General features: G+C 41.8%; 2 protein-coding genes across 5 annotated transcripts in view; one reads left to right on the forward strand and one right to left on the reverse strand.

The window, feature by feature from the left end:
* Window positions 1–2,188: 2,188 nt before the first annotated feature.
* LYRM2 (LYR motif containing 2) lies at window positions 2,189–8,291 on the forward strand. Its single transcript, XM_039531593.1, has 3 exons — window positions 2,189–2,346; window positions 5,963–6,103; window positions 7,679–8,291. Exons 1-3 carry the CDS (start codon window positions 2,302–2,304, stop codon window positions 7,757–7,759), a joined length of 267 nt encoding a protein of 88 aa, XP_039387527.1. The 5' UTR covers window positions 2,189–2,301; the 3' UTR covers window positions 7,760–8,291.
* Window positions 8,292–12,705: 4,414 nt separating this feature from the next.
* The window catches only part of ANKRD6 (ankyrin repeat domain 6), a 171,920-nt gene continuing 159,061 nt past the window's right edge, over window positions 12,706–25,564 (reverse strand). For all 4 annotated transcript variants that reach the window (XM_039531907.1, XM_039531910.1, XM_039531909.1 and 1 more), the window contains 9 exons: window positions 24,895–24,993; window positions 24,582–24,659; window positions 24,175–24,279; window positions 23,745–23,882; window positions 23,343–23,522; window positions 20,819–20,971; window positions 20,185–20,298; window positions 17,927–18,254; window positions 12,706–14,882 (listed from right to left, as the gene is read on the reverse strand). In XM_039531907.1, coding sequence (XP_039387841.1) covers window positions 14,314–14,882; window positions 17,927–18,254; window positions 20,185–20,298; window positions 20,819–20,971; window positions 23,343–23,522; window positions 23,745–23,882; window positions 24,175–24,279; window positions 24,582–24,659; window positions 24,895–24,993 — 1,764 coding nt within the window. In that variant the 3' untranslated portion in view covers window positions 12,706–14,313. The remainder of the gene's footprint in view (window positions 14,883–17,926; window positions 18,255–20,184; window positions 20,299–20,818; window positions 20,972–23,342; window positions 23,523–23,744; window positions 23,883–24,174; window positions 24,280–24,581; window positions 24,660–24,894; window positions 24,994–25,564) is intronic.

The following is a 25,564-nucleotide window of genomic DNA, read 5'->3' on the forward strand; positions in this document are numbered from 1 at the left end:
GCAAGGAGTGGGGAAGAGAGAAGAAAGGAAGACCTTGCTGGAAGGAAAGTAGCAAGAATAAACTTCTTCAAACTGGGTTTTTGCTAAAGCTAGCAAGTTTAACTGAAGGGTATAAAGAGTGTCATAAAACTGAAGGTTATCAGATCCTACTTGATCATGCCAGGATGAGACAGTTTTCACTCGGTCTGGCCTATATGTAAGTATACTGATCACATGCTTATGGATACTTTATTACTGTATTGGGTGTTTTTAGGCTTAGGAATGTTTAGGGAAATTGATTAAAATACCAGTTAGCCTTTGGGCTTAATAAAATAATTTATATTAAATTAGAGTCTAGTGGTCTCCTATTTTAATCATTTCAATTAATTCCAGCAGGGCTGGTGTCACATCCCTACCTGACCAGAGAGTCATCATACAGCTCCCATTCAAATAGGAGCATCTCAGAGCAATGGGAGGGCCACATCCTAGGTGAAACCAGTTTTCTCCATCTTCTATGCGGGGGACAGGATTTGAAGCAATGAACATTCTCCAGAAAGGGGGAAACAGAGAAAGTAGGAGTTAGTGCTAGCTATTAAAACCACAGAGATGGAGAGGAATGAAGGGGCATGCTTTTGTAGCAGAGAGGACCTTTTTGTACTGCAGGACCAGCCAACATCAAAAGAAGCTGGCTGCAGAGAAGAGACACTCAATTCATAGAAGCAGCTACATGCAGGAGAGGGGATCCTGTACATCCTAAAGAATTCTGACCAAACCCCCAAAACCCTTGAGTGGTGAGGAAACTCAGGCAGGGAAGAGCGCATAGGCATTTCATTGTTTTGTCTAGATGTGTATGTCTCTTCTGCTATGGTGAAGGTATTGTGTCAAACTCAGAAACCTTTACTAAGCCTGTTTATGTGCTTGAAATCTCACCTGTTCCTGAAGAGGTAAACTAAACCAGAGAATGCCTGCAAGGTTGGAGCTCTGAGAAAGGGTATGCTTAAGCTACTGGGGTCTTTAGACAGCTCTTTGGAGGGGGGAGGGGTGTCCACATTTAGCTTTGGAACTGTGGCCAGCTGGATTTCAGGTCCCAACTCTGAAGGGGTAACAGAATCTGTGCCTACAAACTGTGCTAAAGAGGCCAAAGAGACGCTGCTTGTGCCTGGAGCCTATTTAGACCAAGGAGAGCTTAACAGTGTTGTGAGATTCAAATGCATCAGCTTTGTGTGCATCTAGTGGGGGGGAGCTTTAATAGGTCTGTGATGGTGTGGTTAAGGGGGAAAAGGGCCTGGCTGGAGCTTTGCTGCATTGCTGCAATTCCCAGCTATCTAATCAGACTCTTGGGGTTGAGGATAGCCAGGCCTAATTTAAAACAGCCTTAGGACTGCTGGGGAGGATCTGAGAGACATACAGAGGATGATAGAAGCCCAAGTAGGGGAGGAAAGTCCTTGTTGGGATTCCCTCTGGGATCAGTTTCCATGATGCTTCCCAAGAACTCAGTTAGACTCCAGCCTTTATCACTGAGATCTCTCTATTTGGCATACAGCAGTGCTATAATGAGTTGATTACACTCAAATGCAGGTGGGATGGATGCAGGGTACATCATAGCTCCAAAATTACATGCAACTCTTTCCCTTTATATACATTACACATCTCATTACATTTACTATACATTGCATTATAGATTTTCAGATTGGCTGGGTTAGTTTGCAGGAACCAATCCCTCCTATGCAGCAAGCTCTGCCCACACTTGCTACACTGGGTACTCTACCTTTACATTCCTAATTCACCTTGTTCACAGGAACTAGTGCCCTGGGTGCTCTGCCTTTTAGCTTGGCTGGCTCAGACAGTGTCTCTCCAATCTACTGCCCTCTTGATTTATTTAATGCACACATCCTGTTTGCAGCCGGCTGAGTCATTTACCTCCCTCATCCCATCTTCCAAGGAGAGGAGCCTCCCTCATGTGTTCACTTCTCATCTCAGGCTCAGCCTCTCAGCCACCCTCGCACCTTGGCAGGTGCCAGCCATGGGGGGCATTGGGACAGCCTGGGTGGGTGCCAAGGGGGCGGGCCTGGGTCCCTACTCGCACAAACCCGCTGGGGCAGGCGGCTGGCGGGAGGGCCTGGGCGGCCCGGAACCCGCAGTTTCCCGCCACGCCGGGGCTGCAGCTCTCCGGGGCCAGGTCTCAAATCCCCCCGCCCCCGCCTGAGCCGCGGGCCCCGGCTCTACCCGCCACTTCCCGCGCGAGCCCCGGGCGGGGCGGGCCCAGGGACCCCGCGAGGGCGGGCAGCGGCGGCGGCGCGCACGCAGAGCCTGGTCGGTGTCATGGCCGCGTCCCGGCTGCCTCCGGCAGCGCTGACGCTGAAGCAGGTACCGGCCGGGGGGTCCCGTCTCGCCGCCGGCCAGAGCCCTCCCGCCCGGGGGCCGCAGAGCGGGCGTGGGGGGGCGGGCGATGGCGCCCTGCCCGGTTCCCGTGTGCGGGGGTCCCGGCCGGGGCTCAGTGGCTGCTGCCCTGGCTCACAGCCCGACGGGCCCGGCCGGGTGGCTGGCCCAAGCCCCGGGGTTTTCAGAGCGGAGCGATGGGGGCAGTTGGCCGCGCCAGAGACTCTGCTGAGCCGCCTGGGGGGACCCTGGGTGAGTGGCTTGGCCCAATTTTCAGTCGGGCTAAGCACCCCCAACTCCAGGTGGACGTCAGTGACCTCCCCTCGGTTTCCATCCTAGACCCATGCTGAGCCTGCTGCCCGCCACTGAAACAGCTCCTGCCAAAGGCTCCACTCTAGCCTATGTCCTCAGAACTTACTTTGCTCAGAGATGTGAAAAAACCACCCCCGAGCAACATAAATTACACCAACATAAGCACTTGTGTGCATAGCGTTATGTCGGCAGGAGAGCGTCTACCACCAGCATAGCTGCTGCTGCTCGTGGAGGTGGTTTTACTATACCCACGGGAGCTCTCTGCAGGGCCAGCTCCAGACCCCAGCGAGCGAAGCATGTGCTTGGGGCGGCATGCCGCAGGGGGCGCTCTGCCTGTCGCTGGGAGGGCGGCAGGCGGCTCGGGTGGACCTCCCGCAGGCGTGCCTGCGGAGGGTCCGCTGGTCCCGTGGCTCCGGTGGAGCATCCACAGGCATGCCTGCGGGAGGTCCACCCGAGCTGCGGGACCGGCAACCGCCAGAGCGCCCCCCGCGGCGTGCCACCCTGCTTGGGGCAGCGAAATTGCTAGAGCCGCCCATGGCTCTCTGTACCTGTAGACATGGCCAAAGTCTCTAATGCCCCCTCCTTGGACAAAGCTCAGAAACAGTGCTTCATCCCTGCCTCCACCTCACAACAGATTTTGACACTCAACTGTGCTCTTCCTCTGGAAATCAGACCTGGCTTGGCTTTCATGACTGAGTCCTGTCCTGATTCTTTCATCTCTCTAATTGCTCCTTCAGCATGTTGTTTGACAAATCCTTCTAATCCCCTCCACACCCCAATTTTCTGTTTGGGTTTCACAGAGCTTCCCTCCTTCTTTCTCTTCTCTCATTCAGCTATAATTTCTATGCCAACAACTCTGATATCTGCATCTTCACTCCAGACCCGTCTGTTTCTGTCCAAACTAAAATCTCAGACTCTGTCTCTGACATCTCATGGACATCCAGCTGGCAGCTTAAACTCAGGGCTAGTCTACACTTACCAGCCGGGTCGACGCGGTGAGTTCGACTTCTCGGAGTTCGAACTATTGCGTCTAATCTGGACGCGATAGTTCGAACTCCGGAAGCGCCGCGGTCGACTCCGGTACTCCACCACTGCAAAAGGCGGTGGCGGAGTCGACCTTGGAGCCGCGGACTTCGATTCTGCGGCGTCTGGACGGGTGAGTAGTTCGAACTAGGGTACTTCGAATTCAGCTACGCTATTCACGTAGCTGAACTTGCGTACCCTAGTTCGACCCCCGCCCTTAGTGTAGACCTGCCCTCAGTGTGGTCAAAATAGAGCTCATAATCTCTTATCCCCCCCACCCCCTTTCCCTATTTCTCAAGCACTGTGGATACCACCACTGTTCTTGTCAGAACCTGGGTGTGATCTTTGACTCTGCCTTCTTTCTGGAGTCTCACATTCAAGCTGTGTCTAAATCTTCCCAATTATTTTTGCAGAATATCTTTTAACATACAGCCTTTCCTAAGCATCCACACAGTTAAAACTTGTAATCAAATCACTGCAACATCCTCTTCTCTGGCCTTGAGAAAGACAACCTTGCCCTGCTTGTATCCATTCAGAATGCTGCTGCAAGGATCATTTTCCTAGCATATCATTTTGACCATGCCCCCTCCCATTGCTCCCTCTTCTCCATTTTCAGTCCCCACATTACCTATTAACTTTCATAGGCTATAGCGAGGTTGACTCCTGCTTCCATTGTCAGTGATGCCAACCTTAATCATCCATTTGTTAAATTCTCAAAGAAGCGTCTGTGCTTTCTCCCTTGCTGCCTCATGCATGGGAGGAGTGCTCCATAAACATTCGCAATTGCACCTCTCTTTTGCTGTAATGCTTACAAAAAACTTGACAATAGTCATGCAGCTGGTTGCTGAGACCAGTCATACTGACCATTATTGTCTTAATTTTTTGAGCTCCCCTTCTGTCTGTATCTGTTCGTTGTCGCTTGTCTTGTATTTAGAGCTTGTGTGTGCAACTGTTATAGTTAAAGTAATATAATCCCCCTGTGGACACTGTACTGCTGATATAAATGAGCTTATACTGGTATACCTATTCCGCATGTGATGGGGAATAAGATGTACCAGTGTAATGTACTTTTATACTGGTAAAACTGCATCCACACTAGGGTTGTACCAGTATAACTAGGCTTGGCAGAATTAGATTTTTTTTTTTTTAATAATTTTGATGGATAATGTCGATGTTAATTTGTAAGCACTTTTTTAAAATTTTAGGCTATTTCATTTTTCACAGTTGTGGGTAATGATGAGTGCTTCGGACAATCATTAGTTAAAGACAGTAGACATTGATATTCAAAAAGTTAACGCTTTATAATCTTTAAAACATAAATAGTCAAAATATACAAAGTAAATATCTTTAAATCAACCTCTGATAAATTCTCAAGCAGTATTTTTCTTACTTTGACTATCCGTACATTTTGATTATCATTGGTAATATTTTTTATTGATTTGTGGATGTATAGTGAAATTGACATTTACCAATACAAATCTGATCCTCCCAACCCTAAATATAGTGATGTCAGTAAAAAAATCACACCCCTAACTGAAATAGTTATATTAGTGCAAACGCTATATGTAAACCAGGCCATAGACTGTAAGATGGTGTGGGGTAGGGACCATCTTTCTGTTGTGTTTATAGAGGGCACAATGGGGCCCAGGTGTATGACTAGGAAGTTTCTAGTCCTTTTTATAGATTTCCCTCTATTCCAGCAATTCTCAAACTGTGGGTTGGGACCCCAAAGTGGGTCTGGACCCCATTTTAATTGGGTCACCAGGGTGACTTAGACTTGCTTGGGCCCAGGGCCGAAGCCTGAGCCCCATTGCCTGGGGCCAAAGCCCCAGGGCTTCAGCCCTGAGCGGCAGGGCTCAGGTTACAGGCCCCCTGCCTGGGACTGAAGCCCTGGGATTTCGGCTTTGGCCCCCACCCTTCCCAGGGTGGTGGAGCTCGGGCAGACTCAAACTTCAGTACTCCCTCCTGGGGTCGTGTAGTAATTTTTGTTGTCAGAAAGGGGTCCCGGTGCAATGAAGTTTGAGAACCCTGCTCTATGCCAATAGCCCAGCTCAGATTAGATCATTCAAATTTAAAATTTACTCTGTTTTTCTTCTAAATTTTAAGCTTATTACAGACTAAACTTGCACAGCAAGTACTTTATCTTGGTTCATTTAATTTCCAGGTGGTATTTGGCTTAAAACTCTATAAAGGTTTTTCAAAAAATCTTTCTTTGACTGGAGACCACTGTTGCAGCAGATATAACAGGCATTTTCCCTCTTCTTTGCAGTTCTTGAGAAGGCAGCAGGTTCTTCAGTTATACAGAAGAATTCTGCAGGCTATTCGTCAGGTACCTACTGAAACTGATCGGCACTATCTAAAGGAGTGGGCAAGGGAAGAATTCAAAAGAAATAAAGATGCAACAGATGAGGTGAGGAATGAGAGGCAGCAGCCTCATAACAATGCCTTTTATACACTTGGCAGCACTCTTAGTGCTACAGATTATGGTTTGTCATATGCTTTGTTTTTTTAAGAACTGTACCAAGCCTTCTATAACACCTGTTTTTGGAATCTATTTTGCTGATTTTTCCAAAACAGGTAATGTTTATACAAAGCAATACAATACATTGGGGAGGGTTCAGAGAAGAACCATGAGAATGATTAAAAGATTAGAAAACAGTGATAGACTCAGTCTATTTAGTTTAACAAAGAGAAGGTTAGGGTGACTTGATTACAGTCTATAAGTATATACACAGGAAACAAATATTTAATAATGGGTTCTTCAACCTAGCAAAGAAAGGTATAACACAATCTAATGGCTGAAAGTTCAAGCTAGACAAATTCAGACTGGAACTGAAGCATAAATTTTTGACAGGGAGGGTAATTAACTATTGAAATAATTTATCAAGGATCATAGTGGATTCTCCCATCACCAACAATTTTTAAATCAAGATTGGATGTTTTTTCTAAAAGATATGCTCTAGGAATTATTTTGGGGAAGTTTTATGGCCTGTGTTGTACAGGAGGTCGGACTAGATGATCACAATGGTCCCTTCTGGCCTTGGAATCTATGAAAACTATCAACACTATCCCTCCTTTTCTTTCTTGCTTGTGAATTTTTTTTTCTGATTCCTTAAATTGAGTAAATTGGAATTAAAAAACAAAACAAAAACTGCTTGCTTGAAATAAGAATCAGACAAAACTATTAATTTTACAATTTTGTATTGAATAGTGGAGAGCAATAATAAGTTTACTAATGCTGGGCCTGCCTTTTTATGATATAATTGGGGTTATATTTAAATTAATATTTATTAATTTAGACTGAACAAAACAAATTTGACTTGATATCTGTATAGGAAGCTGCAATGGGTGGGGAAACCTTCACCTTTTCTCAAACATTTCTATGCTCCTGCTTGCCAGCTGTGCACCTTTCCTAGTCAGTATTAAGGAATTACTGGCTGGAATTATTTAGACTAATGTTATAAAGAATTCCAGAAGAATGTCCACACCATTTCTCTCTTAAAAATCCCTCTCTACAATGCACATCTGTGGTTCTTACCATTTATTCACAGAAACATTGGAAAGGACATGGATGTATAAAGAAAATACTAATTTAGTTAGATTTTGAATCAAAGAAACTTTTCCACTGACTTTTAAGCCACAGAAATAACCCCCAATGGCACTATTAAGAACTTATGGAAAAATGACAGGCAAATTAATATATGCAATGTTGTAGCCGTGTTGGTCCCAGGATGTTAGAGAGAGAAGGTGAGTGGGGTAATGTCTTTTATTGGACCAATTTCTGTTGGTGAAAGACGGTTGCTTCACCTATCACAATGATGAACATATTGTGTAGTCTTCATTTTTTTAGAGACTGAATGCTTTATGTGCCATTGACTCAGGCAAAGAAATTGAGTGAAAAATGCATCAACTCTGGCAAAAGGTGTATACTGTAGCATGTTATAATATAGGTGTTCAGCCCAACAGATTCTATTTCACTTTACAGGATGCAATTAGGATGATGATTACTCAGGGCAACATGCAGCTTCGGGAGCTTGAGAGAACACTTCATCTGGCAAACTCCTAATCTTAATTCTGAGAGCCAATGGACTTTCATCCACTGTGGGAAGTACAGTACTTTCTCCAGGATGCAGCACCTCATCTTATGCTAAAATACCAGTAATGTTTCAAGGTGGAATACAGTACAATACCATTATTTCCTTTCTTTTCTTGAGTCTGTTACCCTGAATATTTGGCAAGCATAGACAAATTACTTGTGCCATATTTGTTCAAATAATCAAAAGTGTGGCATAATAGTTGCTGAGAGAGAAGCAGGAAGTACTGAATAACAGCAGCAATGCGAAAGAAAAACAAAAATCTGGTTTGAATGTATTTTCTGTTTGTTTGTTTTCTACATTAGTTCTAAATGTTACAATCTTATGGGAGTCATCTCTAGAGTTCCAAAGTCCCAAACTCCTGAACTTTCAGTTTCATAATAAACGTGTTCAAATTACTAAGAAAATTCCTCATATGTAGGTGATAACTTGATCCTGTTTATTGTTTGAGGTAGGGTCTTTAACCATGATTATGACTGAATAAACCATAACGGTGTGAGAGAATTTAACCTAAGATATGGTTATTGCCAAATTAAGAAATACCTCTTATGATTATACTGACAAGTATTCACGTTACATAAAGTAGAACAAACAGAAAAGGTATATTAATGTTGTGGCCCTTCCTTTCCTTCCTCATGTTGTATTTCCCACATGAATGGCAACATATTTTGTTTATTTCAGTTTCAAAAGTAAAGGAGGTTGAGTTTCTCTGAATGTAAATAGCTATATACCCAAACAGCAGATGTACACAGCTGCCACCTAGTATGTCTTGGTTCAGTTCTAACAAGCAGCAGACCAAGTTTCTTCAAAGCTATATCTGCAGACTTGGTTGAAAGACTTCACAAGGCTGGTTAGCCAACCACTGGATGACTGATGGGCTGTTAGAAAGAAATTTCTCCTGTAGTTAGGCTATATTCCAGAATTGTAGTCTATGGGGTTTCTTGAGCCTCTCCCTGAAGCATCTGGTTCTGGCTACTACCAAAGACAAGACACTGGATCATACAGCTCTCTGGTTTGTGTTGAGAGAGGTTGCTCTTGTGGATTTTTTAAAGCAGGGGCTGGCAAACTTTTTGGCTCGAGAGCCACATTGGGGTTGTGCAACTGTATGGAGGGCCAGGTAGGCAAGGCTGTGCCTCCCCAAATAGCCTGGCCCCCGCCCCCTCCCACTTCGCACCCCCTGACTGTCCCCCCTCAGAACTCCCAACCCATCCAACCCCCCCTGCTCCTTGTCCCCTGACTGCCCCCTCCAAAGACCCCCAACCCCCTGCTCCCTGTCTGCCCTGACTCTTATGCACACACAGACACCCCGAACTCTCACCCCCATCCAACTGCCCTCTGCTCCTCATCCCCTGACCACCCCATCCCGGGACCCCACCCTCTTATCCAACCCCCCCTGCTCCCTGTCCCCTGACTACCCTCCCGCCCCCATCCACATCCCCACCCCCTGTCCCTTTTACAGTTTGGAGCTCAGGATTTAAAATGTACTAGAACCCTTTTATTGTAAACAATTGTGCTTTACATAAATTTATGCTGGCCTACTCCTATAGTAACAATTATCACACAAACCTTTTAACCATTAATTAAATTAACCAAAAAAGGAAAATCAGTTAAAACATTTTAAAGTTTGTTTTGAAAACTTCCCTTTTTCTATCTAGAGAAAAACTTTGCTTGATAGTCTTAGGGTTACAGTAGAAGTCTTTGCTGGAAAAGTCAGATTTAGCTGGCAACTTCCGAGGCGTTGTGGGTGAAGTCCAACCAACACACTTAAAATAAACACACCCAGTGGGAGGTAGAAAAGATCCATGAAGATTATAAATTGCAGCTTCAGTTTGCTCCTTGCTTGCACTTTAGCTGCTAGAAAATCACTGGCATAGCCCACAAATTTATTAGCCATTCTGGTACTTAGTAATCTCAATCAATCTTGTTTTTAGCTTGCCTCTTTGGTCACAGGTTTACAGCAATATTGCAAGAGTAGATTTCTCCTTGCTGGCTAAGCTGGTCTCTTAGGAGACAGAAGGCAAAAAAGAGGTAGAAGAAATAAGGAGGCACTGACACATAGGAAGGGAGTAATATTAGGAACATCAGGTTCATATCCCAGCTGTTGCTCAGAATTTACCTGATCCTCTGAAGGTGATGTCATCTGGCTCCCTCTACTTGTCTGATCAGATCAGGACATCATTCAGATTTAGGAAAATGATGTGGCAGTCCCAACAAGTGATGAGAGTAGTGACAACCATGATTAGTGAAGCTCTCTGACTCACAGTAAAGCCGCCTTCCCTGCAACAAGCTGCCAGCTGCCCCCAGAAAAGCAGTACAGAAAGAGATGACGCCCTTAATCAAAACCAACATCTAGCAATCCTAAGTGTGGGCATTTCCTTTCACTTGTTTTATTATAGCAATGCTGTGATCTTACCAGAGTCTTGAAACTGTGTAAACAAAGTTTTTAGTTCAAACATTCAGTTTGTAAATTTCTTTAAATCAGCTTGTACTTAGTTTTTATAAGCAATTTTATATAACAAACTTTACAGGTCAAAATGAACTTTGTCACTCCTTACCTACTTTGGGCAATATAAGACTTCCACCCAGTACTTGACTGAGAACATCCCATGAAGCATTTAAACCTGTTGGTTCCGTAAGTCTATAGGAGCACAATGTGCGGACTCTACCAGAGTCTGTCTGCCAGAAGCCTTTTAGGGGTTATGAGGTCTGCAGGAGTCCATGCAGGAATTAGAAACTTTCCTGGAATAATGGGATTAATGTTGGGTGTATATGTAAAAGGACAGGATGGATTATGTGGTTAGTAGCCAAGAATCCCTTCAATTTTGCCTTATGTGTAGAGCAGTGGTCCCCAACCTTTTCATCTGGCGGGTGCCAAACGAAGGACTGTGGCAGCAGTCGAGCATCTGCCGAAATGCCACCAAATTTCAGCGGCATTTCGGTGGCGACGCCTCTCGATGACGTCGCTTGTCGGCAGCAAGCAGCAGCATCGAGAAACATCGCGGCGGCATTTCGACGGATGCTTGACTGCCGGCCAGGATGTGGGCGCATTTAGATGCCCCCGCGGGTGCCATCCACGTTGGGGACCCCTGGTGTAGAGCATGGGGGGTAGGGGAGAATGCTAGAAAAGGCTCCCTTTCCCTGTGTCCCATGGTAAACATTGTGTTGGATGAATAATACTTGTCACTAAATTAGTTAATCCTTACAGCACCTCTGCAAGATTGGTATAAAAACTAAGTATTATCCACGTTTTATAGATTGGGAAACAGATAGTAACTTAATGGGGAAACTGGGATTAGAATTCAGGGGTTTAGTTCCTACTAGGGCTGTAGATTAATCACAGTTAAAAAAATTAATCACAGTTTTAATCGTACTGTCCAACAATAGAATACCAATTGAAATTTATTAAATGTTTTGGATGTTTTTCTACATTTTTGTATATATTGAATTTTGTGTTGTAATTGAAATCAAAGTGTATATTTTTATTACAAATATTTGCACTGTAAAATGATAAACAAGAAATAGTATTTTTTAATTCACTTCATACAAATACTGTAGTGCAATCTTTGTTGTGAAAGTGCAACTTGCAAATGTAGATTTTTTTTTTTACATAACTGTACTAAAAAACAAAACAATGTAAAACTTCAGAGCCTACAAGTCCACTCAGTCCTACATCTTGGTCAGCCAATCGCTAAGACAAACAAGTTTGTTTACATTCACAAGAGATAATTCTGTCCTCTTCTTATTTACAATGTCACCAGAAAGTGAGAACAAGCATTTGCATGGCACTTTTGTAGCCAGCACTGCAAGGTATTTACATGCTAGATAAGCTAAACATTCGTATGCCCCTTCATGCTTCGGCCACCATTCCAGAGGACTTGCTGATGACGCTTGTTAAAAAAAATAATGTATTAATTAAATTTGTGACTGTACTCCTTAGGTCAAGAATTGTATGTCTCCTGCTATTTTACCTGCATTCTGCCATATATTTCATGTTATAGCAGTCTTGGATGATGACCCAGCACACGTTCATTTTAAGAACACTTTCACTGCAGATTTGACAAAAAGCAAAGACGGTACCAATCTGAGATTTCTAAAGATAGCTACAGCACTCGACCCAAGATTTAAGAATCTGAAGTGCCTTCCAAAATCTGTGAGGGACGAGGTGTGGCGCATGCTTTCAGAAGTCTTAAAAGAGCAACACTCTGATGCGGAACTACAGAACCTGAATCACCAAAAAAGAAAATCAACCTTCTGGTGGTGGCTTCTGACTCAGATAATGAAAATGAACGTGTGTCGGTCTACACTGCTTTGGATTGTTATTGAGCTGAACCTGCCATCAGCATGAATGCCTGGAATGGTGGTTGAAGCATGAAGGGGCATATGAATATTTAGCATATCTGGCACATAAATACCTTACAATGCTGGCTACAAAAGTGCCATGCAAATGCCTGTTCTCACTTTCTGGTGACATTGTAAATAAGAAGAGGGCAGCATGATCTCCTGCGAATGTAAACAAACTTGTTCGTCTGAGCAATTGGCCGAACAAGAAGTAGGACTGAGTGGATTTGCAGGCTCTAAAATTTTAAATTGTTTTATTTTTGAATGCATTTTTTGTACATAACGCTACATTTGTAAGTTCAACTTTCATGATAAAGAGATTGCACTTGTATTAGGTGAATTTCTTGTTTTTTTACAGTGCAAATACTTGTAATCAAAAATAAATATGAAGTAAGCACTGTACACTTTGCATTCTGTGTTGTAATTGAAATCAATATATTTGAAAATGTAGTAAACATCCAAAAATATTTAAATATATGGTATTCTATTATTAACCCACTCTCATTTCCCACTCTCTAGCTACAGTTTTCAATGTGATCAACTCTGTAAAGCTAGAAAACACACGAAAAATAGCTTTCTGAGCAACATTATGTTTAATTACTATGCAAAAACATTCACTTTTTATCATGATACAAAAATTAAATAGACAACATGCCTCTGCATTCCTACAGTAGCTTAAAAAGTTGTAAACATATGAAAATATCTGACTTCAGTAGTCAAAAATAAAGAATTAAAGTATAGCACTAACAAATATCTCCATTACTACAGCTATACTGTATTTGTCTTAATAGTGCATTAATAGGAATTAAAAATACTGTAATATAGTACAATTTTCTTTGCTTTATACATTTACTAAAAAGATACAAGCTTGATTTCTAAAGAGTTAATGTTTACAATACTGTACAGTATGTTTTGTTCATCTGCATTTCCAGTGTCAAGAGATTGCTTGTTTGTTTTTTTCCGTGGCATAATATTGCAGGTTTTTTTAAATGGAATGATTTAGGATAGCTGTTCCTGGGCTATCATGAGCTCTGCTAATTATCAGTATCTTCTGGAGTCTCCTACTAGATTAAAGCATGAAGCCCTAGAGGGATAGAGCTGCAACTATCTATGGTAACTTGTTCATACATTACTGAGCAGAATTGGGACCCAACACGGTTGAGGCCTTTAGATACTACTGCAATATAAACGCTAAATAATAAGCTGAAAGATTCTCAATATCAGTTCACAGTAGGGAATTTTCTATCCATCGAAGTTTTCATTTTATGACAAAAGATGTGGTGGTCTGGAATGGATTTTCCTTTAGAAACCAATGGACAGACAAGGTCCCTAATTTCCCCCCCCCCCAAGGGAAGTGGATGTGGGAAAGCAAAAGAAAGAGGGGGTCACTTAAGAGTTGCTAGAGACAATATTCTAGGCAAGTCATTTGGAGTGAAATCCTGACCTTACTGAAGACAATGGGAGTTTTGCCATTTACTTCAGTGGAGCCAGGAATTCATACTGGGTCTGTGTGTTTCATGCTCCTATAGAAAATTGGAATTTAGGCATCTCAGAGGAAGAGTCTTGCCTATCTATGAATGTACTGCTGCTCATAAAACAGTGGGGACTTGGTCAAATATTGGCCACTCATCTGCTATAAGAAATTACAACTTTTCAATAAGGTTACTTGAATAGATACCTTCACTAATCATGTAACCTGTAATAACTATTCAAACAATAATTAAAGAACTCAAAGTTATAATATGCTTGAACAATGCAAACCCAAGGCAAAGGAAAGTATCAGTGGGAAGCTTCTGTAAACAAATAACTTATTTCTAACAAAACCATTTCCTTTGGGTGTTTTTTGTTACCTACAAGGAAATGGGAAAACTCTCCCTTCAGAATGTGATTTGGGTTATTGGTACCTGATGATGAAGTACCTGGCAATATTTATAATTTTATAGGATCATGGTAAAATGTATCTCATGAGCGTGTCCCATCTGCAAAGACTTACTGTTATGACTACATGGACAGTGTATTTTTGGAACTTCTAAATTCTAAAATTACATCTCATTAAAAGGGGCAGTTTTTATATTTGTATGTATTGGGTGCAATAGTCTACATACTAATAGATCCCAAAATCAGCCACACTGCAGTTCACATAAAAACTAAATCCTCAATTTCCATGCCTGCACCTGTTACCTTGATGCTAGCTTTCTTTTTGCACCTTAGTCCTTAATTTATTGAGCTCCTCTTCTAAACTTTTAATATGCTCCTTGAGTGCAGCTTTGTCTTGCTGTGCTTTTTGATTAGCTTGGCACTGGGCTTCTTCAATCTTCCGCTCATACCACTTTTCCATTTGAGTGGAAACAGCCTCAAAAAAGTACTGAGTAATCTCCAAAGCTTGTGAAGTGTCTTTGATCTGAGGGACTGGTTGATCTCCAGGCAGAGCAGATGGTTGCTGTGACTGGGTATGATGTGTTACTGTGTGTTGCTGGGGCCTGTGTCTTGACTGCCCACTTTTGCCAGACTTCTTTGTTTGAGTTCCTTTGTCTATGAAGTAGCCACTCTGTTGCTCAGTCTTTGCAAATTCAGTCAAGGGCTGTAAAGTAGTTTGTACCTTAACATGTCTTAATTTGGAACCTGAATGCTCTGACAATGGTCCTTCCTGCTGGAACCTGTCGAAAGCAGTGGAGCTAAAAGCTTTGTCTTTAGGCCTAACAACTTGAGGGACTGCAGAAGGAGCTGGACCAGCAGCTGTCATTTGTTGTTCTGCGCCTATAAAATTAAAAAAAGCATACGAGAGTTCTGAGCAGACTTTTATGCTAATATTAAGAGAGAAGCTCCCATTGTTCTGAGGATTGGGGAAGGCCAAGATTTCCTATATACCATGCTATACATTTTGTAGACGTTTATAATATATCTAGGGCTGTCAATTAATCGCAGTTAACTCATGCAATTAACTCAAAAAGATTGTGATTAATCGCACTTAGAATACCAATTCAAATATGTTAAATATTTGTGGATGTTTTTCTACATTTTCTATATTGATTTCAGTTACAACATAGAATACAAAGTGCACAGTGCTCACTTTATGTTAAATTGTGATAAAAGTTCCTCCTCTACCGTGGTGGGTCCTGCGCTTATTGGTGGATTTGCTCGGCTCATAGATTCACCCTGTGGGTTGGGAAACAGCCCAGAGACCTTCCCCTCTGGTAGAAGCCACAGTCCAGGTCAATTCCTCCTGTGTTTGATCAGGAGTTGGGAGGGAACCCGGGCCCGCCCTCTACTCCGGGTTCCAGCCCAGGGCCCTGTGAACTGCAGCTGTCTAGAGTGCCTCCTGGTACAGTTGCACGACAGCTACTTCCCCATGGTTTCCTCCCAACACCTTCTTTGTCCTCACCACTGGATCTTCCTCCTGATGTCTGATAACACTTGTACTTCTCAGTCCTCGAGTAGTATGCCTACTCACTCTCAGATTCTTGCACGCCTCTTGTTCCCAGTTCCTCACATGCACTTCCTCTCCTCTGGCTCCCTGGCTTCCTTTGGCCTGACTGGAGTGAGCCCTTTTATAGCATCAGAAGGGCCTTAATTAGAGTCAGGTGCTTAACAGCCTCACCTGACTCTTAGCAGGTTAATTGGAGTCAGGTGTTCTCATTAGCCTGGAGCAGCCCCTGCTCTGGTCACTTAGGGAACTGAAAACTGCTTATCCAGTAGCCAGTATATCTCCCTTCTGCTACTCTGCTGTTCCCAACTGGCCTGGGACTATCACAAAATATATGCACTGGAAAAATGATAAACAAAAGAAATAAATAGTATTTTTCAATTCACCTCATAAAGTACTGAAGTGCAATCTCTTTATTGTGAAAGTGTAACTTACAAATACAGATTTTTTTTGGTTACATAACTGTAATCAAAAACAAAACAGTGTAAAACTTTAGAGCCTTCAAGTCCACTCAGTCCTACTTCTTATTCTGCCAATCGCTAAGACAAACAAATTTGTTTACATTGATGGGAGATATTGCTGCCTGCTTCTTATTTACAATGTCACCTGAAAGTGAGAACAGGCGTGGTAGCCAGCATTGCAAGGTATTTACGTGCCAGATATGTTAAACATTCCTATGCCCCTTCATGCTTTGGCCATCATTCCAGAGAACATGCTTCCATGCTGATGATGCTCGTTAAAAAAAAAAAAAAGGCCTCAATTACATTTTGTGACTGTACTCCTTAGAGGGAGAACTGTATGTCTCCTGCTCTGTTTTACCTGCATATATTTCATGTTATAGCAGTCTCGGATGATGACCCAACATGTTCTTTTTTAAAGCACTTTCACAGCAGATTTGACAAAACTCAAAGAAGGTACCAATGTGAGATTTCTAAAAAAAAGCTACAGCACTCGACCCAAGGTTTAAGGATCTGAAGTGCCGTCCAAAATCTGAGAAGAACGAAGTGTGGATCATGCTTTTAGAAATCTTAAAAGAGCAACACTCTGATGCGGAAACTATAGAACCCAAACCATCAAAAAAGAAAATCAACCTTCTGCTGGTGGCATCTGACTCCGATGATGAAAATGAACATGTATCAGTCCACACTGCTTTGGATCGTTATCAAGCAGAACACATTATCTCCAGCAAATTGTAACTAACCTTGTTTGTCTGTGTGATTAGCTGATCAAGAAGTAGGACTGAGTGGACTTGTAGGCTCTAAAGTTTTACACTGTTTTATTTTTGAATGCAGTTTTTTTGAACATAATTCTACATCTGTAAGTTTAACTTTCATGATAAAGAAATTGCACTACAGTACTTGTATGAGGCGAATTGAAAAATACTATTTATTTTGTTTTTTACAGTGCAAATATTTGTAATAAAAAATAAATACAAAGTGAGCACTATACACTTTGTATTCTGTGTTGTAATTGAAATTAATATATTTGAAAATGTAGTAAGCATCCAAAAATATTTAAAATAAATGGTATTCTATTGTTTAACAGCGTGTTAAGCGCAATTAATTTTTTTTCATCGTTTGACAGCCCTACTTATATCACTTCTTCCTATGGATAAATTCATAGGCTTTCGACTTAACACACACATTTGTTCAGAACAAAATGTAGCCTACTTGCCCAAAAATGTAAATTGAGGCATGATCACAGGATGCCTTTTCTGTAAGCCAGCAAGATCAGACATCACAGAGATCAGGCTTTTGGTCTTTAGGTTAGTGTGTGCTAGTAGGACTACACTTAGCAAGCTGTTCATGCAGTAATATTAGAATCAGAAAACCATATGCTCTTCAAGAATGGAATGTACTGCTATGGTGATCATCAAGGGGGAAAAAAGGAAGGATGAACAAAAAGTGTGTATGAAGTTGGGATAGATATGGGAATAGGGTCCATGCACCAATAAAAAAAATACAATATAGTTGATTCAATGGAAATTTGACAGTTCAGTGCACTCTTACATGTAAGACCCTGGGTTAGGAACAAATCCAGCCCTCCACTGTCCCTGAAAGTGGTAGAAACTACATTGAAACTACATCTATTTTCACCAGCTGAGGATTTGCCAAGAAAGATATAAGATGGCGGTGTCAAGAAAAGATAATGAGGTAAATCCCTGCCAACTAAGCCCTGAAACTTTGGTGGTTGCCTTGAAGGAGGCAACGTGTTTTAACTGGAATGTATAGAGATGGGGGAAGAGAGGTATTGATGATGGGAAGGAAAGCATACCACTGAAGTTAAGTAATCTTGGCATTTTTATTGTCTGAAAGCGTCCCCTGTTAATCAGCACATGCCTTTGAATACTACAGCTAAACGTCTAACAAGATGATACCTGATGCAGTGTCTTGTTCAACAGCAAAATAATGCTTTCCAAAGCTTTGTTCTGATGTCTGGACTCTACTCCTTCCCATGTCTTCTGACAGACTATTCTGAAGTGTGATATAGGAATGCTGCTGTGAGTCCTCTGACTGTAGTGGGCTCTGGTTAGTTTTACAGTCCTTGGCACTATGGAGGTTCTCTGTATCCAGGGTCTCTGTGAGGGACTCACAAGTGGACAGAGTTGATTTTGGTCTTGAAGATCTAGAATCTCCAGAAAGCTTCATCTCCAGATTCTGAATCTTTAACATGCACCAGGTTTTCAATTCATCCACCAAGGAAATCTGTGAAAGAAAAAGAATTTTAGTTCCAAGTTGCCAGATTTTAAGTCAGTATTTTTACTCCAGCTACAATCTTCAGTCCATCTATGATGAAGCTCACTGTAATGTGCCTGTGCCATAGTAAAGTTACTGTTTCAACAGCAGCCCTCACTGACAATCACTGCACATCACAGTAAATGGTCATTTTCTAGTGGCATAAACAACATTTATACACTGATGTTACAGTTTTACAAGACAGTGGTTAGAGCTAACAGATTTTAGGAGAAAAAAGTCTAGATCAAACACTATTGGGTTTTTAGGACAATGGTGCCACCTCTGATCTCTTTTTTTTCCTCTTGTTTTTGTGCTAGAAGAACAGATAACACACTGATTTATAATCAACCACTGGTTTTCAGGTAAAAAAAATGCTTAGTATTAGAAGGCATTTGCCGATAAACATTTAAAAAATTTAGTAAGAACTGGATTATATAGAAAGAAGAACACTCCCCATACGTCTGTTTGCCTGTTATTTATGTGGCACTGTGACTTTGTGCCACGCAAATAACATGTCCTTGCCCAAACAGTTTACTAAGGGCCTAATCCAAAATCTATTGAATTCAATGGGAGTCTTTCCACTGACTGAATCAGGCCCTAATAGAACAAGAATATATATTATACTTGTTAAGTATAATTCAGATTGCCTGTTATGGTTCACTCAATCTCCTTTCTTTTGGAGTATTAGAAGATTGTTTCTTCAGTCTCTATGGAGAAGGCTCAGAGACCAGAAAGTAGAGAAGACAGTTTGATACACATGCCTCTTGCTATAAAGGTTGGGGCAGCTCTAATTGTTATTTCTGCCTCAGAAGTACTTTCTCTGGATAAAGTGGTTTTGGGGATAAGAGACAGATCAACAGGTTAAATTGAGATCATCCCTGTCTCCATAGGCAGATCTGGGCAGTAGTTATTTTAATATTACACCCCTATTCTTGTTTATGGCAGCTTTGCAAAGTTGTGTCATGAAAATCTACCAGTACAGGTATGAAATGTATTTCTCTACTCTTATTTAAATTTTCATAATGGAAATACCTAGTTTTTACTTCCCTATCAAAAGAGAGTTACTAGCCCTGAGTTTGCAAGTAGAACTTTACTAGCATGTTTGTGGGGAGTTTGTACCCAAGAGATGGATTCAAAACAGCAGATGGGTACCAACTAGAGGACAACAATATCTGTTCCAGTATTCTATTAAAGAAATAAGCTTAGGTAATACTGGCGTATTTGCAGCAATGCTCAATTTGGGAAAAGTGTGGTATTGCCATAATGCTACAGGGAAGAGACTGCAGTCTTCTGCCTCTTCTCCATGAAAGTGTTTTTCAGAGGAAGAGGGCAGAGACAGCTCAAGAAAGAGAGTGTTTGAGGAAGGGAGGAGGGGAATCATCTCAGCATAGGGTGAAAAGATCACCTAAGGAGGAAAAAGTAGAGTATCTTTTTTAGGTTGTAGAAAGAAGGCTTAAAATTCCTTTAAAAAAAATTTTACATTAAAAAAATCAGGCTTGGTCTATCCAAAAGCCACCCTGGTGACAGAAGAACTAATAAAATGACCATCAGGATCAAGAGAGTAAAAGTTGAAAGGGATGTTCTTGAGTCAAATTGTTCAAAATGTTGTTTGTTAAAACGTCCAGTGATTATTTTAAGGAAAAGAAGTCTTTGTTAAAAGTTCTGATACACCTAACCCTAAGTTGTTGGAGCTCAGACCAGATTTTACCTTCCTGACTTCTGGAAACTCTGCACCCCACCCCCCACCAAAATAACCTTTTAAAGTCCACTTTAAATATTTCAGAGGGCCAGATAAGCATCCAGACATTTCAGTGCTTACTGGAATCAAACTTTTGAACTAATCCATCCCTGAGTGCTACTTATTTATGTTAATTGTGTGGAACAGTTGTTCCTCCCATACCTGCCGTTTCTCTCCCTCATTTTTTTCGAGCTCAGCGTGCTGTTGAAGGCGATGAAGGCACTCTGTTCTCTCTGCAGACAGCCTCTCAGCCATTAACTTATCTAAAACACGGAGCTGTGGTAGAACACAAAGCTCAGTTCCAATGACCACATTAGGAAAAAATCAGTGTACGTCTGATAAATTATCATGAATCTTTTGACTCTCACCCTTTATTTCTAGGAACAGTGTCCACTAGTATTAGAACTTGCTTACAAAGGGGGTGGGGGCATTCACAAAGCTATATAATTAAAAGTAATTAAAAACTTGTTTTCACTGAAATATGAAGCATGATAATTTAAACATTCCCTTCATTGAATCCCAACAGCTGCAGCATTGTCTTTAGTCTATCAGACTCCAAAAGTGAAGCTAAACTGTTCAGATTCACTATGCAAAGTGAACACAGAAGGTCACCTGTACAGTTTATTTTAACTATTATTCTTCTCAGGACTCCGGCTTGTAACAATAGATCTCCCTGTGGAGAACGAAAACACACACACACACACACACACACACACACTCACACTCTCTCTCTTTATTTACTGGGACTTAACTATGTTTCTAACATTAATGGCATATCTCTGGACCATTTTCTTACTTGATGTTGAGTTTTGTTTTCCATCTGGCCCAGCTTGATATTCATCTTATCCTGTACTGTCCCAAACTCAGCTTTCATCTCCTCCACAGTTGCCTCCAGCTGATTCTCCAGTTTATTAATCAGTGGCTCACAACGACATCCATTTATTGGGGCCTGAGAGCATAAGGAACAGCAAAATAGCTTGATTTATCCCTGTCCTATTAACACTCAGAAACAGTCAGTAAATTTTCACCACTTCTTCTCTAACTGAACTTCCTGCCCCCCTAGCTAATCTGCTTTGGTACTGTATTACTGTCCTGATAACCTCTCATGGCCTGCATGAAGAAGGAAATAGGTATTTGAAGTATATTTTGTTTGGGAGTGATTTAGGCTGTGGTTCTGCAATCTGATCTGCATGGAGCACTGTTGACTTCACTGAGACTCCAGATGGGCAACAAGGATCCATCTTGCAAATCCAATTGCAGGATTAGGGCCTGAGACCTGACCTTATGATTCTTAATGATGCTGTAAAATTGGGGAGAGGATTTGTTGGTTTTTGGGTGTTGTTTTGCTTTTGATGCTATAAAACTGATGTGTTTTGGCATCTGACTTTTCTTTAAACTGAACATTTTGCTCAGTTTCCTTCAGTTGCAATTTAAAATCCCATATATATCATTGCATAGCTCCCTTTACTGCACTAGCATTCCCTTCATCCTCACCTGTCTGCTGGCAGCTTCTCACACACTCATCTCCTTGCCTTCTTCCTTGCAGCCTCCGTGAGCTCATCGGCAAGAACCCTGCTACATCCAAATTTAAGTCTCTCAAAGCCCCACTTGTGCCAGGCTGCCCATAAGTAAATGTAACTGACATGTATGCAGACCCTTACTTCTTGTTCCTTTCCCCCTTAACCTTTGCCTACCTCTGTCCTTAGACAGAGATTCTTGGGGCAGCAGGAACCATCCCTTATTGAATGTATGGAAATTGCCCAGCTCTTCCTGGGCACTACCACAAAAATAATTAAATAAATAATAAAACAACAACAACTCTGCCTCGGGTTTCTTTCTTGAATCCCACATCTAACATTAGAATAGTCCTCATTGTGCTCATCTCTGGAATTTTCCAATCCTTCCTCCAAAGTTTCTACTTCTGAGGCCTCCAGCCATCATGGCAACAGAGTATCTGATGTCTGCAATAGATGCTCTTCAGTTTCTGTTAAATTCCATTCCTACCTTCTGATATGTATGATTCCCCAAGTGCAGCAAGGGAGGATAAAGGGTTATGTTCTGATTCAGAGATGGGAAGCACTGCTGTCCTGAATGTGTCTTGGTACAGTATGCATAAAAGCAGCAATAGTTAGATGGAATAGACCCATCAGATCAAAGTCGCTTACATCTCAATAAGGGAATCACTTGATAATTTACTGCATGCTTTTGTGCTGTTCTAAAAATGGCTTTAGGTGAATATTTGCAGATTCACATTTAGGGGAACTATACTAAGTCCAGCAAATGGGTGAACTATCCATTGCATATTCACGAGATTAGCAAATTACAGTGTCTGAAGTGCAGTGAGTTTGTGATTTGGTGTTCCCTGTTCACTAACCAATCTGCTCTATTTCATATGGGTTAGGTTAAATCTCAGTGAAATTGGGGAGGGGCATAACACCACCCTTCCTTTAAGATAGTTGTAAAGAAGCTATTAAAGCATCTTTATGGAACCAAGCAGCTGAAACAATAGGAGCTTCTACTCAACACAAAAGGATATAGGAGGCTGTTCAGGAATTAGAACTAGATGGATGCAGGGGCTTTGCTGCATGTTGTTTTAGTTGAGGGATATGTCTGAGGAAAAAGTAGGAGAAACCCCACAGAAAGAGGCACAGAAGCAAGCAGCAAGCCTGTAATTCTTCCTGTGTTCACAGAGAAAGGTCTTTGTTCATTATTTGTAAGTTAGCAGGACTGTAGCAAAGAAATACCTGACTCATCAATTTCTCCTTAGGGAAACAGCCTGCAAGACCCTAAATTTTGACTAACCTTACAGGTCAAAAAGGGACAATAGTGTGTTAAACCCCTGCCTCTAGTAATTCTTGAACTCCAAGAGACCCAATTTAGTAAAGAGAAGAAACTGAAACATAAAGGTATTGCACATAGTCAGGCTTTCTGTTTGGACTGTAAAGTCTTCAGGGCAGAGATTGTGCATTTCTTTTCATTTATAAAACTTCTAGCTTTTTCTACTGGAAATAGGTAATAATATTCCAAAGTGGAAACTAGCAAGGTTCTAGTGTCATTTTCAATCATTGTTTGCACCTTGTCTACAAATACGAAATGCTTCATTTATCAAAACATACACCACTTGGTATGCATAAAACCAACTTACTGTGTGCCAGGCCTCATTCTAAAATATTGGTAAATCCCATACAACAAACAAGAATTAATAACATAATACCCTTGAAAACATAGTCAAAGGCCATCTCTGTTTCATTTCCTAACTGTGCTCAAATCCCACTAGGCACTTGTACTTCCCTGATTTTTGATGGTGATAGCTTGTTTACCTGCATGACTTTACCGTCCTTTCCACGATACAGCGTGTAAAGCTGGTAGGCTCTGAACTCATGTGGGGGTGGTGGAGATGAGCAACGATGTTTACTTCTACGATGCTTAGGTAAGCTCTGCTGGGGACCAGGGAGTGTCTGCTGGTCAGCTGGTGAAGCAGGGTCTGAAAGTGCTGAAATCTGAAACACACACAACATTCCCCAGTTTACCAAAAAAAACCAAAAACCCCACACTATAAATGACTTCTGCTTGGAATCTGAGACAATCAGCTGACTCCTGTCTCAGACCAGGGGGCACTGGGAAGGCTGGGGAGATGGTGTACTTACCCCTTAGCTAGGAGACGGGAACTCTGTATTGTTTAACAGTAGTCCCTCTCTCTGTTACTTTAAATGTATTGGTACCTTTTCCCGTGGCTTTTTCTTTTTGTTGTTCTTTCCTTTGGGCTCTGGTGAAGTTGACCGTGGTTCATCTTTCAGATCTCCTTTCCTCTGAGGCACCTGATCACTGCTGTGAGTATCCTCAGCAGCTGAGACACTGCCCTATTTAAAACAGAAACAGGGAGTTGTAAGGGCTTGTCTTTGCTACATCCCTAATTTTACGTTGTTTTGCACAGTAGTCACAGAATCACCACCAGAGGGTCTTCAACAGCAATGCATGTATAAAGCTGGGAACTCATATAGGATTGGTTGCAGTCAGGGACCTGTGTGTTTCTCCAGGTGCCTGCTGCACAGCTACACAAAAGGTGAATTCAGTACTGGAGGATTTGATTGTAATCACTAGGTCAGACTTCCCTGCCTTTTAACACATTAAGCTGGTAATGCTTGGCTGTACCTTGCTCTGCACCACCTCATCTCTTGGCACAGACTGAGCTCGTCTTTCCTCCTTTAGTTTTTCTCTCTTCTTTCTAAGGCTTCTTCCACGGTTAAAGCGCAAGACCTGAAGCAAGGTAGCATTTCCAATCAATATCATCATCACTTTTCCCACTGATGCCCTATTACAGAAACTGGGTAATGAGACAAGCTTATTTATTTGCTATCCCACAGAGCCTTTTTGGGGGGACACGTTCTTCTAGTTTGCCCTGCACATCAGTACCCAAGTGGGCATTTAAGGTGGTAGAACCCTAGCAACATTGTCTGGAACCCAACTGCAGCTCTGTGTGCACTCCAGGAGCTATCCCAGAACATTCCTGCCAAAGGGTGCTCTCAGGTTTGTTAGTAATAAAGACAGTTATAAGGTACCTGTGGTGCCTTAGCAAGGAGAAGAGCAACGTCAGGATTATTATGCTGTCTAGCAACCTCTAGAGGAGTCTGACCTGCCTGAAAAGAAAAAAAAATACATTATTTCCTTCAACTAGCATAAAAAAAAAAATGAATTGCTGAAATAGCTACCCTAAAGTCAACGAGTTGTGTGTGTGTTTGTATAAAATAATCAAGCATTTTAATTTACTTAATAGGTAATGTCTTAATATTATCAGCCAACATTTGAAAAATCTGCAGAAAATATCTATGAAACATTAAGATAAAGAATCAAAGTAATTCTACCTGTACTTACATTGTTGACAATTGACCCATCAGCCCCTGCTTCCAGTAAGAGTTTGACCACCTTTTTATGATTTAATGCAGCAGCTACATGAAGTGCAGTATCTCCAGCCTGAAATTTACAAAGTAGAATACAACATGCTAGCGGACATCTTTGATTTGTATGTACAGCATTTCCGGTTTCCTTGTGCCCCTTTATGGTTCATAGGTCCAAATGTAATTACACGGTAACTGAACTTTAATAAGGGCTGATCAACAGAGAGGCAGACTAAGATTTGGGCTAAATCACATCATTTTGAGGAAGGCAGTGAGGGTTGGGATTAGCCACATTCCTATTAAATTAACTGATCCATGAGAATGTGCTCACAGAGGGAAATTATGCTGGAGACCCAAAAGCACTTGGCCCAAATATGTCCTCAAATGCAGGGATGTAACATTGCTGAGGGCAGAATGTTATGATGTATCCTCATCTCTGTGACAGTTTTATAGGTTTGATTATCTGGCCTTTGATGACCTGGTGGTTATGAACATACGTGCCACTTCTTGAGCTTGACAAGCTGCAAAATGATCTTGGATAAACTGCAACAAGACAATTTGGTTTTTACTTGATATGTTGATGTTTCTTAAAACAACTCTTGGAACATAGCTACCTAAGTGGCTACACAGAGGGTCAGAGCACTAGA

The sequence above is a fragment of the Mauremys reevesii genome, linkage group 3 (assembly GCF_016161935.1).
Source record: "Mauremys reevesii isolate NIE-2019 linkage group 3, ASM1616193v1, whole genome shotgun sequence".
NCBI lineage: Eukaryota > Metazoa > Chordata > Testudines > Geoemydidae > Mauremys > Mauremys reevesii.

What these genes read in the sequence shown, in the direction of transcription:
- LYRM2 (XM_039531593.1), top strand. Translation starts at nt 2,302, where the DNA reads ATGGCCGCGTCCCGGCTGCCTCCGGCAGCGCTGACGCTGAAGCAG. An exon ending in CAGCGCTGACGCTGAAGCAG is followed by an intron (nt 2,347 to 5,962) that starts GTACCGGCCGGG and finishes TCTTCTTTGCAG; the next exon opens with TTCTTGAGAAGGCAGCAGGT. An exon ending in ATAAAGATGCAACAGATGAG is followed by an intron (nt 6,104 to 7,678) that starts GTGAGGAATGAG and finishes TTCACTTTACAG; the next exon opens with GATGCAATTAGGATGATGAT.